Below are 17,575 nucleotides of genomic sequence, written 5' to 3'. Positions count from 1 at the left end.
CCAGCTGAGACCTGAAATAAATCTTCTGCTCCCCCTGTCCTCAGCTCGTGGGGAACCCAACGATGGTTGATCCTCAGCCACTAATCTCAGACAATCAGTTCATCCACGTGGGCAACACCAAACTCTTCTGAATGCCCCCCTTCTCTTCTGAGGTAGGCAGCTAAACAGCTTTGAGTCTGGATGGGAGATTGCCAGAGAATACCAAGCATTTCCAGGTAGGACTAAGAGGCGCTGATGGTGAATCATTCTTGAAACCCAAGAGAGTTGGCCGGATTGGGTGAGAGGCATCAATGGACTGACTCTGTGTGAGACAGCTTCGTAAATGTTCCTAATGAATGAAACAGGAGCAGGGTGGCAGTATGCGACCTATGATCACCGATGCTGCTCTCTGTTGTGTAGGTCTCCCACCCAAATGTGCCTCAGGGAAGGTTGACATTTCATCCATTGCCTGGAAGCACTGCAAGCATCCAGGAAATTAGAATAACCAGCATATTGATCAGCAAATCAGGAACACCTGTGTTTAATTTGTTCTCTTTATTTACGGAGGATCTCACACGGCCGGCTGAGTTTCCTCTTTCCAGGACCTTTAAAAAATAAAAAAAGCAAAAGGCTGGAAAAACTCAGCAAGTATAAAAAAAACACACAACTAGCTCAGTATCCATTTCTCATGGTTATGACGTCTTTTGATGGGGCCCACCCAGTATTTTAAAATCAAATCCTTGTTTTGATCGGGCAACCAGGACAAATGCTGAGGAAAGGGTCCTGTTCTAGCTTTCATTCCCCAGTGACTTAAGTAATGTCCTTTCAGTTGAGAAAACACAGATTTTCCCACTCCCTTGTGTACCAGAAAAAAATCTATGTTACTCATAGCATTTCTTCACTCATGTATCTTGGATTTAGCATGCTTTGTTTTGTCATTGGTCACTGGAAGGCAAACACGGGTTGAACTTATGAGTCAGCTTGCTGAGGTGCGTATGTCTCAGGGAATCCCATTTCTTGATGCAAAAGTACAGAATATTCAGGAATATTTGTGATAATTGGAGAAGTAGAAGAAGCTGGTGAGACTCAAGCTCAGTCTGGAGTAACATCTCACTGAAATGCTCAGCAGGCTCCAACCTCAGATACCAGATGGAGGCTATCACATGATTTAATGCTTTTCCAAACCAAGGACTCCATGTGCCTCAACAGGGACAGCAATACTGTCAATGGACTCTTACCATGGATCAAGACACCAACTATCCTCAGAAGCCCCCTGAGACCTTGAGGTTTTCCTCTTCTGACACATTGCCTTCCACTAGTAGGAGGACACAGGAAATGACAATACAGTGGACAGAATATATACAGGGATAGATCATATCGCAATGGAGCTTAGGTGGGAAGCAGGCCAGTTGGCAGTTTCTTCATGAGATGGTACGGTTCTTTTTTTGTGTGTTTCTCTGATGTGCAGAGATTTAGGATGCACTATGGAGGCTCTTGAGCGTCCCCTGGGCTGCAAGGAGAACCAACCTATCCATTCTGAAGGAAATCAACCCTGAGTGCTCACTGGAAGGACAGATCCTGAAGCTGAGGCTCCAATACTCTGGCCCTCTCATGAGAAGAGAAGACTCCCTGGAAAAGCCCCAGATGTTGGGAAAGTGTGAAGGCAAGAAGAGAAGGGGACAACAGAGGATGAGATGGTTGGACAGGGTCATCGAAGTGACCAACATGAATTTGACCAAACTCTGGGAGGCAGTGGAAGACAGGAGGGCCTGGCATGCTCTGGTCCATGGGATCACGAAGAGTCGGGCATGACTTAACGACTGAGCAACAACAACATGGAGGCATGGTTCACAGGTGGGAGCCACTCACTTGTCAGTGACCTTGGCTTAGCGTCAGGTTCCTCGGAGAGACTGGGTCAAAAGGCAGAGAGTGAGCCTTTCGGGACATATTGGGTGGGATTTTAAACCCTCAACGTTGTTTGCCAACCCAGATCAATGAAAGGATTAAATGTGGCTCAGGAGTACATATTTATTATTTACAAAATAAATATGTAAACAAACACAGTACATCATGTCTCCATGTGGCAAAAAAGCTTCCCAAATGGTACCTGGCGTGCTTTCAAGAGCGTGTGAGAGACACTCGCGAAAGTGTCTTGTCAGTTAGAACAAGATGGCGGGAACAGAAGGATAAACTCAACCTTTTGTCTTCAGGGAATGGATGAGGACACGGCGTTTTGTTGTGATAATCGGCCACGTGTACCTCTCTTGCATGGGTGGGTTGGTGGTGGGTGTTCTTCTGAAGCCTGAACTCCTGAAATCGGATCGGAATCTCTTTGGACGCTTAGGAAGAGGGCTTTGACGTTTTCACTTCGGATCCTGTCATTCAAGTATGGTTCCTCTCAAAAGTATTTGAAAATGGGGTGGAGTGGGACGGTTAATCGGCAAGAATTTCTTAGAGCAGTTTTTCATGACTCCTTTCTGTGGCAGGGCAGGTAGAATTCCATCCCCACTATCACAACCGCATTCCCATGTTCCCGAATTTGCCCCTGAGAATGGATAACAGTTTTCCACCCCTATGCATCATGCTCTTTATTTCATATATATTGCATATTTCATTTTGAAAAGCCACTGCGCGGACATAAAGCCTCGTTGCCCCCTTGCTAATCTCATTGGCCTTTGTTTCTGAGTACCATTCATCTCTGTCACTTTGCACATGCTTGCATGCACAGTTCTCACACAGCACCAGAGACTTGGAAAAAATATGTCACAGTCAACAAAACACTGCGACAGTATGGCAAAGATGGTGGGGCGGATGGGCGGGGGCTCATTTTGGGATACCAAAGGGGTTTAATAAGCCACGATCCAGACTATTAGCCATGAACCAGGAAACAAACCGATACATCAGTGGATCTCAATGTGTGGGTAGGAGTCCGAAAGGAAGCAGAAAGCTTGTCAGAAAAAGGCTAAGGAAAAGGATTTAATTCTTTGAGTGGGGAATGAGCTATGCACTCCCTTTTTGATGTATTGGGTCACAATACATCAAAATACCATTTAAACTACAACTCCCAGAATTATAAGTGGCTGTGCTGGGGGGGGTGACAATCTTGCAGACTGTCACCACTCAAAGCAGACAGTATTGGACTTAAATGGATTTAAGTGGCTGTTGACCCACTACAAGCAGACGTTACAGTCTTACCGTGTTAAATATCGGCACAATATATAAGGCTGTTCCTAATATTGCCTTTTTTTTTTTTTGTAGATCGGGTGGCGTGGTTTCTGAGATTTGCTTCCCATATTCCAAGGTAGTTATCATCTTCATCACTGAATAGTGGTTTTATAATACTGCCATTTTAAAAAACTATTTCACCTAGTTTTTGTATCTTGCCACAGTATATAGACAGAGCTGCCCATTGTAAATACTGTGCCAATATTTAACAGATACTTAGTTTTTTTGGTTAAAAGTTGGGTCTGTTATATAATACCAGTCAATGTTTTTTATAATTTTGAATCACTGCGCCTGGTATTTTTGGAATTATAATAATAATTATTATTCTTTTAAGTGCGTCTTGCCCCGAAGTGGTCCCAAAATGTGTGAGGTCGTGAATAAATTGTATTTATTATGTAAGAAAATATAATTATCTTTCCAGCCTCCGTGTTTCTTTTTAAAAATAAGGATGCTGGTAACATCATTATCCCCCAAAGTTACACGTTACAGTGAATGCTGTTTCTTCTGTTCTTTCCTAGGTGTAAGAGGGTGGTGCCATGGCCTCCATTTGCTGGAAATCTTGCTCTCTTTCCTCTTTTTGGCCCACGTTTATGGCACGCTTGATGGTGCTTTACATGGGAGCGTGCATGTTTAGTTTTTTTATTTGCATAGGAAGAGAGAGAAACTCAGCATGTCGAGTTCTGGGGCTCCAGCCTGATTTTCTTCGCCAGCCAGGGGTCTGTCGCAGCTCTCATGGAAGACAAAAAAACTCAGCATGGAGGATGTGAGCTGTGCCATGGCGTTTTGGCATCAAAGCACGACCTTGTTACGCTGCCCCTTAGGGAAGCTATTGGAAGGGCTGTGCTGGGTTACGGTAGACGATGCCTACGTTTTGCATTGATCATCAATGCTGGTGTATCCATCACATGCCAGTCCCTGCAAAAGTTAATTTTTGGATGATGACACTCAGAATCTGCCAGTAAGCACGGCAACTTTCCAACTGAGAGCTTTCGGAATTACAGTCGGAAAAAGGAACTTCCTCAGGCTGTGTGATACACAACTCTCCTTTCGCTTAGAAACATGTTTCAATTTTTTAAATATAAAAACTTAGTGTGCGGCTGTCTCTCCTCTCAGTTTTCCTTTCCTCTTGGACTCAAAAACCACATTAGATCCTTTCTCTCTTTTCTGGTTGATATCAACAAAATACTTGGCCGGAGAGTGGTTTAGGTCTCGGGCTGCTGAGCTAGAGATTGGGGGTTTGATTCCCCGACGGGGTCTCCCTGTGAGTAGAGCCAGCCTGGGTGGCCTTGGGCCAGCTGCGCAGTCCCAGGATTTATCCCCCGGAAGAAGGGAAATGGAAGCCGCTTCTGAGTGTTTCTCTACTGGGAAAATTCCGGAAACGGTTGCCGTAAGTCAAAATCAATTTGATAATGATTATTATTGTCAATAAAATATCACTGTTACAGCAGAATGACTTGTACAGAGTCATCTTACCCATGGGACATAAGAAAACCATCTATGATAGATCTTAGAAACAGGAACACATTCGGTGTTCCTTTTTTTTTTTTTTTTTGCTCTGTATCACTAGTGGTCAACATAAAAAATATGTCACGGAAGCTTGGTTTTAAAAAACCAATGAATTAGTACCACCTGTAGATTCAGTTTTAAAGCTTCTCCCACCTCCACCCCCACCCCCAAAATTTGACGCTCACTGGCAACCACCCGAGATGCTCAACCTGTTGATGCTTCTGAACCTTGACCCTCTTCGCCTTTCCAGGCAGATGGACAGTCACAGCAGAGTCTCGCTTCCTTGATGAGTATGTAGCCGTTTCCATGCCAAGAACGGCAACAGCCAAAGGGCCCTTGTGGTGCAGTGGTTGAACTGCAGTAGTGCAGGGAAGACTCTGCTCACAGCCTGAGTTTGATCCTGATGGAATCCAGTAGCTGGCTCAAAGCGGACTAAGCTTTCCGTCTTTCTGAGGTTGGTAAATCGAGTACCCAGCTCGCTAAGCATGGGGGCAATGTGTACGTCTACATAATTCAGTTGTGGACCACTTGGAGAGCACTTTAAGTGCAATGGGGTGTTATATACTCAGCACACTTTAAAGTATGCCCTCGTGCTTCTCCGTGGCTTTCAGGGCCTCATGCATGCTGGCGGCCGAGAGCCTCCGGTTGATGTTGCGATAGCTGCAGCGCAGCAGGCTCCAGAAGGTAGTCCTCAGGTCCCGGTTGAAGAAGGCGTAGATCAATGGGTTGATGAGGGAATTGGTGTAGCCCAGCCACAGAAGGGTCCTCTCCAGCCTCAGGGGAACGCAGCTGCATTGGCTGCCACAGAGGAAAGGCCTGGCTGTGGACATCAAGAAGAACGGAAGCCAGCAGAAAGTGAAGGCGCCCACGATGACGCCAAGGGTCCTGGCTGCTTTTTGCTCCCTCTTGAAGATGGAGATGTTCTTGCGATCTTGGCGGAGGAGCCTGGAAAAGGTGGCACACTCTTCGGCTGCCTTGATCCGCCGGGTGCTACGCTGGTGTCGAAGGCCGCCCCCTTCGATGCAGTAGGCGCCGCCCGGCTCGTAGGATCTGGGGAAGTCCATGAACCGATGTTTCTCGGCGCTCGCTTTGGCTGCCTTATAGATCCGGCTGTACATCACCAGCATGACCGTCATGGGGATGTAGAAGGCGACGCCCGTGGAATAGACGGTGTAACCAAAGTCCTGGCTGATGAGGCACACCCTGTCCTCCGTGACGTTCTTAGCCCAGCCGAATAAAGGAGGGAGAGTGATGGAGGCCGAGAGGAGCCAGACAATGAACACCATCTTGGCCATCAGCTTCCCGTCTTGTCTCACGGGGTAGGTTAAAGGTCGTGTTATTCCCAGGTACCTGGAAAATATGCATCAAAGATTGCTAGTCTGAACATGGCTGTATTTTCCCCTCCTGCTTATATTAAGTGGGGAGGGGGAATAATCTTAAAAAGGCAAACCCCAGTGTACAGAGTCTGTTGAGAAATATGTACCGTATTTTCCATGTATAAGATGCCCCCATGTATAAGACACCCCCCACTTTTCTAACCCAAAATTAAGAAATCTAAGTGGGGCTTAGCAAGTGTAGGGGGAAAGGGATCAAAGTGCTGCCGGATCACTTTGATCCCTGCTTTCTCCCTTCGTGCTAAGCCCCGTGGGGCTTAGCAAAAGGAAGGGTAAAGAGATCAAAGCAATCCCACAACTGCACAATCATTGTGATCAATTTCCCCTTATACAGCCACGGGATTGCTTTGATTCTTTCCCCCCTCCTTTTGTTAAGCCCCATGGGACTTAGCAAGCAGAGGGGAAAGCAGGGATCAAAGCGACCCTGCAGCGTGATGATCCCTTCTTTCTTTTTGCTAAGGATTAACAAGTGGAGGGGAAAGCAGGGATCAAAACCCTGCAGGAACAATTTGATCCCTGCTTCCCCCCCCCCCACTTGTTTTTGTACTCTCCTCAGCTTACTTCCAAGATGACCCTCAATTTTTAGTCTAAAAATTTTAGGCAAAAGTATAGATTTATGCACCAAAAAATACGGTAGCATTCCTGTAAGCTCCAACAGTTCACAGTAAGGAGTACGGTCAAGGGTAAGAAAATGCAATCGGTTAGCAAAGTCCCAAAATACTTACCAGCAAGTGCAGTCTTTGAAACAGCCGGGGATTTAAAAAAGCGAACACATTAGCATTTTGTGATTTGATTTGTATCGGGTGTGGTTGGGAATCATAGAGAACTCATATTCCTTGTTTTTCTTTACAGTGCATGTAACTGACAACACATTAGTAAGATGTTGCTCTAGAGGGGTACTCTTATTAGTCTGTAGTCCACTGGAGGGATGGAAAAATTTGTCTTGTGACTGCTTAATAACTAACAAGAACTGAACAGATTGTAGCCCTTTTCTTCAAATCTACGAGAACGATAGTCCACAAACCTTACACCAAAGAAAACGTGTTAGTCTTTAAGGTGTTACTAGACTCTTTGTCCCTAAGCTCTTAATTTTCATTTTTTTAAAAGCAAAGCTCTAAAATACAGAAAAATGGTCAAAAAGGGCTGCCTCTCAAATCCCTTAAAATCAGTATTCTAAAGGTTAACACGTCAGATGAGATTCTCATTTCATTCTTGCTTGTAAGAACTGTGCAAGATTATGACAGTTGTTATGCCTTTTTTGCATTATGGCATAATATTGCAATCATCATCATCATCATCATGTGTTTTTTACTGCAAAAAAACCCTACCATTGTAATTTAAGCAACCCTCCTCTCATTTCTTTTATACAATAATTCAATAAGCTTAGAACTGCACAGCTGGAAGGGACCCTGTGGATCATCTAGCCCATCCCCTGCCAAGGAGGCCAAGGGGGAAATCGAACTCCCAACCTCTGGCTTGGGTTTTCTATGGGCCTATCCTCAGGGTTTTCAATGGGCCTATCCTTACGATAGGCCCACAGAAATCAATGGGAGTGGGAGCGAATCACGATGACAAATGCACCCTGTTTCGGTCTGTGGGCTTCACTAGGCACAGCAAAGTCTGGATCCAACCCAGAAGGCCTTTGCCCTCCTTTTCCTTTACGTGTCCCGCTGGCCCCATCTCCCTCTCTCCTGCTCCTGGCAAACGATCTGAAGGGCAGGCTGCATCTTTCAAAGAGCCAGATTGTGCTCAATGTCGGTCCAACTGCTGATGCTCCCACCGGCCCGTGCTTTATCCTATTGACATCTCGCTCACCTCCAATACATCGCCTTGTCTTCCCAAACCACCGTGGGGATTTAATATTTGTTTTAAACCTTTGGGCTTTGAGATGGACCAAGGGGTAGTCTCATCTGTGAGCCAGAGAGATGCCAGATTGATGCAGGCAGATGATGGATCAGGCAGACAAAAGCACTTTGCTAATTAATCCCCTTGCAGCAGGACAGGATATTTTTGTCACCCGTTTTGTTGCAGAATCAAGACGACGAGAGATCCAAGGTAAGCTTTCTTGAGTCTTGGCACCTCCATCGTTACCCCCGGTTTTCACCCCCCAAAAGAAAAGGCTGTTTTGGGAAGACCAAAAAATAAAAAAACGAATCTAGCAAAACAAAGGCAGAACGGGCAGCTGGCCTTCATCAACATTGGTAAAACAGTTTTTTTTTGTGGTTTCAATGGTCATAGCAAACGTCTGGTGGGTTTTGTTCACAGAAGAACAAATCTAATCCAAGAAGACGGTGGCGTCAGACCCAAGATACACCTTGTACCATGTCATGGAAGGATTGGAAGCTGGCACAAGAAGAAAGGAGTCTATGCCATGTTTTTAAAACCATTTTTTGATAGCACAGTGAGTTAGGTCTCGGGCTGCCGAACCAGAGGTTCGGAGTTCGATTCCACGCAGGGCCTTCTGGGAGAAAAAACCCAACCTTTGTAGCCTTGGGCAAGCTGTACAGCCCCAGGGCGTCCCGAGAAGAAGGGGAGGGAGCACGAAACACCGGCAAGTGTTCCCATAAGTTTGAATCCACCGGAGGGCATGTAATTGTCATAATTTTTCTAACTTCTCTATAACAAAAGGAAATATATAAGAGGAGAAAGACACGGTTACTCTGGTTTTTGACTGGAAAGAGTGCTAAGAATTCATGAGATAAACAGTTTCCAGTTTTTGTCTGTTTTTATAGAAGACCTGAATGAAGCCGTTGTGAAGCTGTGTGCTAAATTGAGAAAAGAAAGGCGTTCCTTTCTAATGCACCAGGAAAGGTACAGTGGTGTTGTGGCAGAATTTTCCCATAAAACGGACCGGATGAATTTGGGGGCAGGTATTCTCTCTTTCATCTCGGCCTTCCTCTCCGGATCATTGTGAAGAAAAAGTAGAGAGAAGCAAGGCCTTGAGGAACAGCTCAGTGGGAGAAAGGCAGGATATAAATGTGATTAATAAATGCATACCAGGGCGGATAACCCAGTGGTTTGGGTATCTGGCTGAAGAGACAGAGGTTGGGAGTTTGATTCCCCACAGTCCCTTCTGTGAGTAGAGCCAGCCTGCGTGGCCCTGGGCCAGCTGCGCAGTCCCACAGCACCCCTAGTGGAAGGGAATGGTAAAAACCACTTCTAAGTAGACTCAACTTGGAAAACCCTAAAAAGTGTCTCCATAAGTCAGAATTGACTTGACGGGACATGATTATCATTAACAAATGCATGCATCTCTGTTGCAGCTACGTTCAGGGGGAGACCCAGGAGGGTGTGTGTGACACACAATGCAACTGTCCCTCCTACTCTAAAAATCCACAGCCCTTTGACCCTTCCAGCCCTGGTTCCATTACATCATGGCCACTGTCAAAGTACCAATGTTGTTCCAAAGGCAGTATGCATCATCCTTGCGCACCCAGCCACATGAGTGCGCTTATGAGATTCGCCCGCGGAAGTCCTCAGAACCTCTGCTGTGGGTTTTTATGTTTACAAGAGGGACCTGGAGGACAGGAAGAAGGGGCTGAATTTTGGACCCAGATCTTGTAATTGCTGGACCAGAGAGAGCTGGTATTTTATGGGATTCCTATAACATAAGCAACAACTTCATCATAGATTGCTTTTTTAATAAGGCAATGATAAATTTAAGAGCTTAACATGGCATAGGGTGGGCGACCTTCACTAAACTGCCTGTTCCGTTCTATTTCTTAGAGTATTTATTTATTTCGGAGGGCAACATAGACCTGTTGGAAATGAATAAACAAAATAAATCTTCATGCCTCAGACTTTATGGCTCCACTGAACAGGAGCTTCAAAAATTAAATATATGCGGGTTGGAACCGGCAATGAATTCCACACGCCTGCCTCTGCCTTCCTAGACGACACTGTTATTTGCACAATTAACTTTAAGTGGTTCCTTACTATTTTTACTGAGATGTCGCTTCTTCCTTAAGTGAAGGTCTTTTGAAAAGGAATCTGTCTAGAGAAAAAAACCCACACGGATGTGAATATATTAGGGTGGATTAAAAAAAAAGCACTGGGGAGTAGCTATCCAGGAGTGATTTTTAGCTAGGTACAAGAGTAAAACTGGCATGTTTGAAACTGTTATCTTATAGCGTGGGAGGAAATGGAGGAGGACAGACTTTCCCAGCCTGGTACCCTCTGAAAAATTTGGGATGACAATTGCCACTATTCACTCCCTGACTGGGGAATGTAGGTGCTGTAGTCCAGAACATCTAGAGAGGGCCAAGGTGGGTGGGGAGAGTGGGCTCTTCTGGGTGTGCGTGACTTCCCAAAGTCCAAGCTCTGCCTCAAGCCCTCCATCTGACCCATTTCCCCCTTTAATATTTTTCTTTGAAAATGTATTTATTTATTTAGAATATTTTTTTTGCCCAGCCTTTTTCCCTTGAATGGACCCAAGGCATTAAAACAACTCAAAAGTCCCCTTACCTGTTGTAATAATAATATTAATCCTGTGCTGTCAAGTCGATTCTGACTTACGTATAATGACCTTTTCCAGGGTTTTCCAAGCACAGAGTAATCAGAAGTGGTTTTTACCCTTCCCTTCCTCTAGGGGCACCCTGGGACTGTGTGCAGCTGGCCCAAGGCCACCCAGGCTGGCTCTACTGCAGGAATCGAACCCCTAACCTCTGGCTCCACAGCCAGAGACCTAAACTACTGAACTATCCAAACAGCTTGAAAACCCTCCTAGGATCACACATAACAAAAGCCACACCCATTATCTGGAGCATAAATATGTCCTCACCTGTCCACGCTAATGACACAGAGGGTCATAATGGAGGCCGTGCAACACATGACGTCCATGGCAATGAAGACATTGCAGAAGGGCTCCTCGAAGAGCCATTCCCCTCCTACCAAGTCTGTGATGATGACGAAGGGCATGACGGCCACGGCCACGGAGAGGTCGGCCGCCGCCAAGGAGACCACGAGATAGTTGGACGGCTGCCGGAGCTTTTTGACGATGCACACGGAGATGATGACCAGACTGTTGCCGGCAATGGTCAAGAGGGTGATGACGGAGAGGACGGTCCCAATGACTATTTTCTCAGTGTCCCCATAGAGCAGAAGGTCTTCCCCACAGTCCGTCAAGTTGCCGGCCTTGGTGGTGGGAGGCCGGTCGGGTTCAGTGGGCGGAGAAGCGCCTTCCGTCATGAATGGCGCCGGGCTTGATTTCCATCTAGGGTATTCTTGTTCATCATTCTCCGCAATTAGAAGCTGACGCTCTGGAAAGGGGCTCGAGCTGATCCTGGTCAACATGCTTCAACTTGGCCGCTGTGCGGAGAGGACGTCTCGTCTCAGGTCACCTTCTTTTGCTGCAAAATGAACGAATGAACAAATGAATGAACGAAAAAATGAACGAACAAATGAATGAACGAATGAATGAACGAACAAATGAACAGCATTTAGAGGCTGCAAATAGAATCACAGAATATTTGAGTTTTCCAGAAACAGTATCTTTTATTATGAACCATTCCTGTTGCAGGGTTTCTCATGTTTGGAGGGGCTTGGTGTCCTGAATGGATAACTAGGATCCATTAGCACTACAAACCATCTGTTCCTGGTGAGATGAAAAGTGCTACAGCTGTTTCCCCCCCCCAATATGGGTCAATCCAAGGACCTGCAGTTTTGATTCTGCTGGGGGACCTTGGCTATAGGATGAGCCAGGGGCAATGTGCCCTCTAATTTTCAGCCCTTCTGGGCGGGTGGGCCCTCCGCCCCTCTCTCACACAACTTCACCCCTGTGTGCATGCATGGTTTGCCCCCCCCAGTGCACGCAGGGGTCCATCACAACCGGAACCTAATGCGATCGCTGTGCAGAGGAGGAAGACAACTGTGCGCAGGGAGGTAGAGATGGACGTGCACGCCCAGCTTAGCTGGAACCTTGGCCAGGGGCCTATCATTAAGAAATCAAAACCATTTTCAATGGGTGGATCTTAACCAAATGGGCCATTTAAAAAGCATCATGCCTAGCAAAACATTAATAAAAGGGTGGGTTGGTGTACAGCAGCTGCTGAGCCTAACTTCTGTATTAGTTCTTAGAGAGCAGTAAGAGGTGGGTTCAAAACTTGCCACATGCTGGAGTTGACAGTGATAATTAACCATAGCCTTCCTGGATGCAGAACTTTCCAGAAGGGCTAGAGGGCTGCTTCCATTATTCCCAGCTGGTTGAGGATGATAGAAGTTGTAGTCCAGCATGCCAGGAGCATGCCCGACTACAGGAGGCTGGTTTCGAACTACCATTCTCTTGACTCACTATAAGGACGCCTCTCTGTCTGTCTGTCTGTCTGTCTGCCTGCCTGCCTGCCTGCCTGCCTGCCTGCCTGCCTGCCTGCCTGCCTGCCTGCCTTCCTGCCTGCCTGCCTGCCTGTCTGTTTGTCTGTCTGTGATGTGCTGTCAAGTTGGGGCCAGCTTACATTGACCCTAACAGGGCTTTCGAGATTAGTGAGATATTTAAGGAATCGTTTGAGCAATTCTTCCACACATCTGTGAGTTTCCATAGACCAGCAGGGATTCAAATCGAGGTCTCCTGAGTCCTAGCGAGCGTAGAATAAGTATACTTCTAAAAGGACATGAATCCCAACCCCCTTTTAAATGCATCCATTCACATGTCCACGCTTGTCCTTTCTGAAATGCTGACATTTGCCGGAGCTAGGAAAAGTTACCCTTGTTGGTTTTTACCACCCAGAGGTCCTCCAGCAGACAACTGGGGGAATCTGGGATCCGTCATGCAAACAGGAGCTTTCCCAAACTTGACATTTGCTCTGCAGAATTTCTGCCCTCCGCCCTCAATGCCAACAAAATGTTGCGGTGTCTGAGGACAGGAACAACTCGGCTGGTGAGCATCAAATGGGTTCTGACATGTCTTCCATCCATCCTGAGGGGATTGATCAGGAAAACATCCTACTGGGTTGCTACTTTATTCCCTTCAATAACAACTCCATCGTTTTCTGTAACAAAGGGATGTTGACGTTTTACAGCCGTGCATGCTGCCTTTAGTACGTTCGGCTGAGAGGGACCTTTTCTGGGCTGAGGCGGCTGCCAATCTATCCAGCACTAACCAATCATTCCTTTGATTTCTAAGAGAGCCCTGAGCTTTCCCCCTCTCTTGAGTCTGTGAAGCCTGTTGCTGAAAGCAGTCTTGTTTGCTGTATGATCTGTTCAACTGTACGTGATAAAACTACACATTCATTCTACTACAAATGTCCTAGAGTGCGTTGTTGAAACTGTAAGTGCCAGTTGATGAGGAAAAGGGGTGGACTACTCTGGCGTGCTCTGGTCCACGAGGTCACGAAGAGTCGGACACAATGACTAAACAACAACTCTTGAGAACTTGAAGCTATTTCACTCCACCAATCCCTTAACTTCTGTTGCAGAGCGAGCAGAATCTAACCCAAAATTCAAAACTCTACAACAAGGGATTCCTCATATTTTGGTCCATTTTTTTCTGTCTCTCCATGCTTTACGATGGACCACTCAGGGCTTGAATGATAGGGGAGGAGATTGGTTCCCAGCGCTGTCATCCAGCAAAGATCTTTCTCAAAATGGGGCATTCGGTATGCACTGGTTCAGCCACCTTAATACCTCTTCTTACATTCTTGATTGCTATAGGACCCCTCTTCGTGCTTGTCCGTAGCAGGATGGGGGAGTTATTTTGGCTAAAACTGGGAAATGGGGAAGGGATGTTGACTCTCCCCTTCCAGCCATCAGAGCGCTGGATAGCTCGTGACCAGAATAGAGAAGAAAGGCAGAGGTGTTTAGACTTTTCCTGCTTGGAACTGGAGGTTGTCACAGCTTTGCAAGCAATGGTAGGATACCCATAGCAAGAGGAAATGAAATAAATGCAGTCAGCCTCTGAGTGCAACACGAGGGATAAGGGATGGGTCAGAGGACGCGTCTCTATTTCTGTGTGAACTGACACACAGAACTGCACATTATCCTTTATTGGATTAACTCCAGAAACATCAAACATGTTCAAAGCGTGGATACTCAAAGTGCACGCACACACACCCATCCTCTGTCTCTACCTCTACCTCCACCTGTCTAGCTGGCTTGATAGCTCTGTGGTTTATGTATCAGTCTGCAGAGCCAAAAGCTGAGGGTTCGATTCCCCATGGGGCTTCCTGCAAATAGAGCCAGCCTGGGTGGCTTTGGGCCAGCTGCACAGTCCCAGAAATGCCCCAGAAGAAGGGAATGGGAAACCACTTCTGAGTACTACCTAGGAAACCCTAAAAAGAATCGACTTGACAGCACATGGTTATGTTATAATCATATTTATATCTGCATCTATTTATACACAATAGATTTTTTGTGTATAAATTTTGCAGCAAACCACAAGTGAATCATGACATTCACAAGGTAATGGTGAGGTTCGCCCTATAGAAAAGAAATACGTGAATGCATGAATCCCTTCCAAGTCGCTTTAGATTCGAGTTCTTTTACTGGTGTCCTTCACGAGCCAGTATTTAGACTGGGAACTCCTAGAGGGCAAGAGTTTCATCTTCGGGAGATGAAATAACCCTGTGGCTTCTAATTAATGTAATATTGATAAAGGAACACCATAGGCATTTATAGCCATCAACAACCAGCAGCGTGAGAAACCGCCTTTCAACTGGCCCTGGGCAAATGGCGGAAACCCCCCCCCGTCTGATTCTGCAGCCCCTAGATGATCAGCGATCAAAGAGAGAAAGGAATGAGGGAAAGAGCTGAAAAAAATAAAGAGGGCCATGTTTTATTTCTAAAGACTCACAGGGATTATGTTGCGATGGCGTGAGGTGGAGCCCCCCCCCCCAAATCCAGCCAAACCGAACTCACAAAAATGAAACGAGGAGTGAATGTCCGGGGGGGGGGGGGGAAGGTCTTTGATTTTTTTTAAAAAAACAACTTTCCTCTTGTTTTTGTTTTGTTTAGGTACCTCCTGTGGGTGGGAGGACCAGCTCATGCAAACCCACCCCACAGGATGCTACCCCTGTGGGTGGTGGCTTCTTTTGTGGAGAAGGGACTTGTTCTTAACCCTTGGAAAGTCTAGGTTAGAGAGTTTAACCCCTGCTAAGTTCTGGTGAAAGGCTCGTTCTTAAAATGGGGCCCGTGGGCCTCGCAGAGCAATAGAATAACAAAAACACAGAGTCGGGAGGGAACTCAAAGGCCAGTTAGTCCACCCTTCTCTCGGGGCTGGGTATCGAGGACTAGAACATCCTTCTCCGATGGCCCTCCAATCCCTCTCCACCCTGTGATGCGGTTAGCTCCCCTGCGTGGGTCAGACTAGAGAACCTCGAAGCTCCCACCTCTTCTAAAGAGAGCTCCCGGACACCCAGAGTTACAAAACGGTCACACTCAGAAACCCATCCTTTGAAAAGAGGCGCCCTGTGACCGCTGGAACTCTTCTTGAGGCTGCATGCCTGGCAGATTAAATGCCAGGATCCTGAAGTGATCAGACCCTGAAGCAGGCACGGGGCTCGGTCCGTCTCTGGCTGAGTCGGTCCTAGATGCCCATCACCCCGGGTGAGCCGTCTTCCGGGCTAAGTGCCCCACGGTCCCTCCTGTCTTTTCTCCCTGCGCTGTGATTGCCGTCTTTGGGAGAGAAAGACTCTTTAAAAGAAGAGAGAGGGAGGGAGTGCACTCCACATTTCCACGTCAACCAGGACAAGAGCCATGTTGTGAACATACACACATGCACACATACACACAAATGAGAACTTCTTTTCCTCTCCTAACTTGACTGCTGTAAAATAATAAGAAGAAATCCAGGCTTCAAATGGCTTGTTTGCTCTATATATTATACAGGATGCTGTTCCCAGAAGAACTTAAGAGCCAGATGAGGGATACAGAAGAGAAGAGAGTTTACCTGTAAGGTTGCAACAGCAGCAGCAGCAGGAGGAAGAAGAGAGAAGGAGCCGGTGGATCCTGCCTTCGGCTGAGGACATCTTCTTCCCAGACCCGGCACCCAGGGCTTTTTTTGGGAGCTGGCTCTTCCGCGGCACAGAAGAAGAGAACATGCCAACACCCCTCCCGCCGCCTCCAGACTTTCCAGAGGGAGAGGGAGGCAGGTTTGGCACCTTCAGGTCCTGCGTTTCAGGGGCTGCCTCCCATCCCAAGCTCTTGCTTCCAAGGTGGCTGCTGAGGTTTTGTTACAGGCAGGAGGGCAGAAGGCAAAAAGAAGACAGAACGAAGAGCAGGGCACCCCTCCTACCTCCTCCTCCCCATGGTTTAGCTTTCTCTCCTCTCTTTTCCCCCCCAGTTCTCCTATCTCCTCCTCCTGCAAACACACGGAAGGGGGAGCGAGAAAGAGGCAACTGCCAGGCAGAGAGCTTCAAGGCGACTGTCAAAGTCTGGACTCTGGAGAGCAGGGCTGTGCAGATCAAAAGCTGCCACACTCACCCGTTTTTCCCCCTCCATCCCCTTAAGAGAGAAAAGTAGTTGGCATCAGAATCCTGGGTCTGGATTCTTCCCCACACGTCATTCTGCTCTTTTTCATCTTGGCTCCAGCATCGGTGACTTGCACCACCAGAAACACGCTGGGGAGACCAGACGGCCGTGATCACAAGACGTACAGCCGGGTGGACATATTTTGTTTGTTCTCAAGAATATCTTCCCTACTTGCCCCCCCCCCCCACTGTAGTTGGTTGAGAACTTTTTGCAGAAATAACCACCACAGTCTGGTGCAGAGTCTGGGAAACCGGGAGAGAGGGTTGGCGAAGAGCATCAGTTAAGTTTTGCATCTTGAAGTCAAACCCAGAAGGCAGTCCAAGAAGTGCTGCCAACACGCCTTGTGTTAAGTGTTGGAAACAGGAATGCTTTCTTTACTTAGCTGCTGTCTGTGTGGCTCGTGCCGCGTCGGGGACTGAAAAATGTGACTGAGCGATAGAACGAATCAGTTAATTTGCAAGAGCTGCGTCCTTGGATAAAAGTGATCAGATCCTTATAAAAACTAAACCAAACCAAATCCAGGGAGAGGTTTGAAATAATGGGAATCTTGTCACTATTTATTTGGAAAATATTTCTGCTTCGCCAAGAATCTAATTTTGATCATTTCTGCAGGGTTTTTTTTTTTCCTCCTAGGGGGAAAACCTTTTCTCTCTTGCTGTGTAGGCCAGTCTTGTAGTGCTGTAAAGTCAGAACCAACCTGCAGCAACCCGAAAGGGCTTTTCAAGATGAGAGAGATATTCAAGGAGCGGGTTTACCTGTTCCTCTCCCTCAGTCTCCCTCTGCCGTGGCTGAGCGGGAATTCAAACCAGTCTTGGACATTTATTTTTTCCTCAATGAATTTTCCAGTCTATTCCCTTTAAAATCACTTCAGAACCAAACAAACGAAGTGGTCTTTTCCGATAATGCTGAGTAAACAATTCCAGTCTGTCACTGGAACAATGGTTGTATAAAACCTAGGATGGATATTGATTTGTCTCTCTACCTCCCCCGCCTCCACAAATCCACTTTCCTCA

General features: G+C 46.8%; 1 protein-coding gene across 1 annotated transcript; it reads right to left on the bottom strand.

The window, feature by feature from the left end:
• Positions 1–4,602: 4,602 nt before the first annotated feature.
• On the bottom strand, positions 4,603–16,871 carry LOC110090918 (5-hydroxytryptamine receptor 7). Its single transcript, XM_020814800.3, has 3 exons — positions 15,982–16,871; positions 10,885–11,452; positions 4,603–6,060 (listed from the first exon to the last, which is right to left on the bottom strand). The coding sequence occupies exons 2-3, from the start codon at positions 11,394–11,396 to the stop codon at positions 5,286–5,288; spliced, it is 1,287 nt and encodes a 428-aa protein (XP_020670459.3). The 5' UTR covers positions 11,397–11,452; positions 15,982–16,871; the 3' UTR covers positions 4,603–5,285.
• Positions 16,872–17,575: the final 704 nt, after the last annotated feature.

Source organism: Pogona vitticeps, chromosome 5 (assembly GCF_051106095.1).
Source record: "Pogona vitticeps strain Pit_001003342236 chromosome 5, PviZW2.1, whole genome shotgun sequence".
NCBI classification, from domain to species: domain Eukaryota; kingdom Metazoa; phylum Chordata; class Lepidosauria; order Squamata; family Agamidae; genus Pogona; species Pogona vitticeps.
Note: the sequence above shows the minus strand (reverse complement) of the source record. Positions and strands in the feature narration are given on the sequence as shown.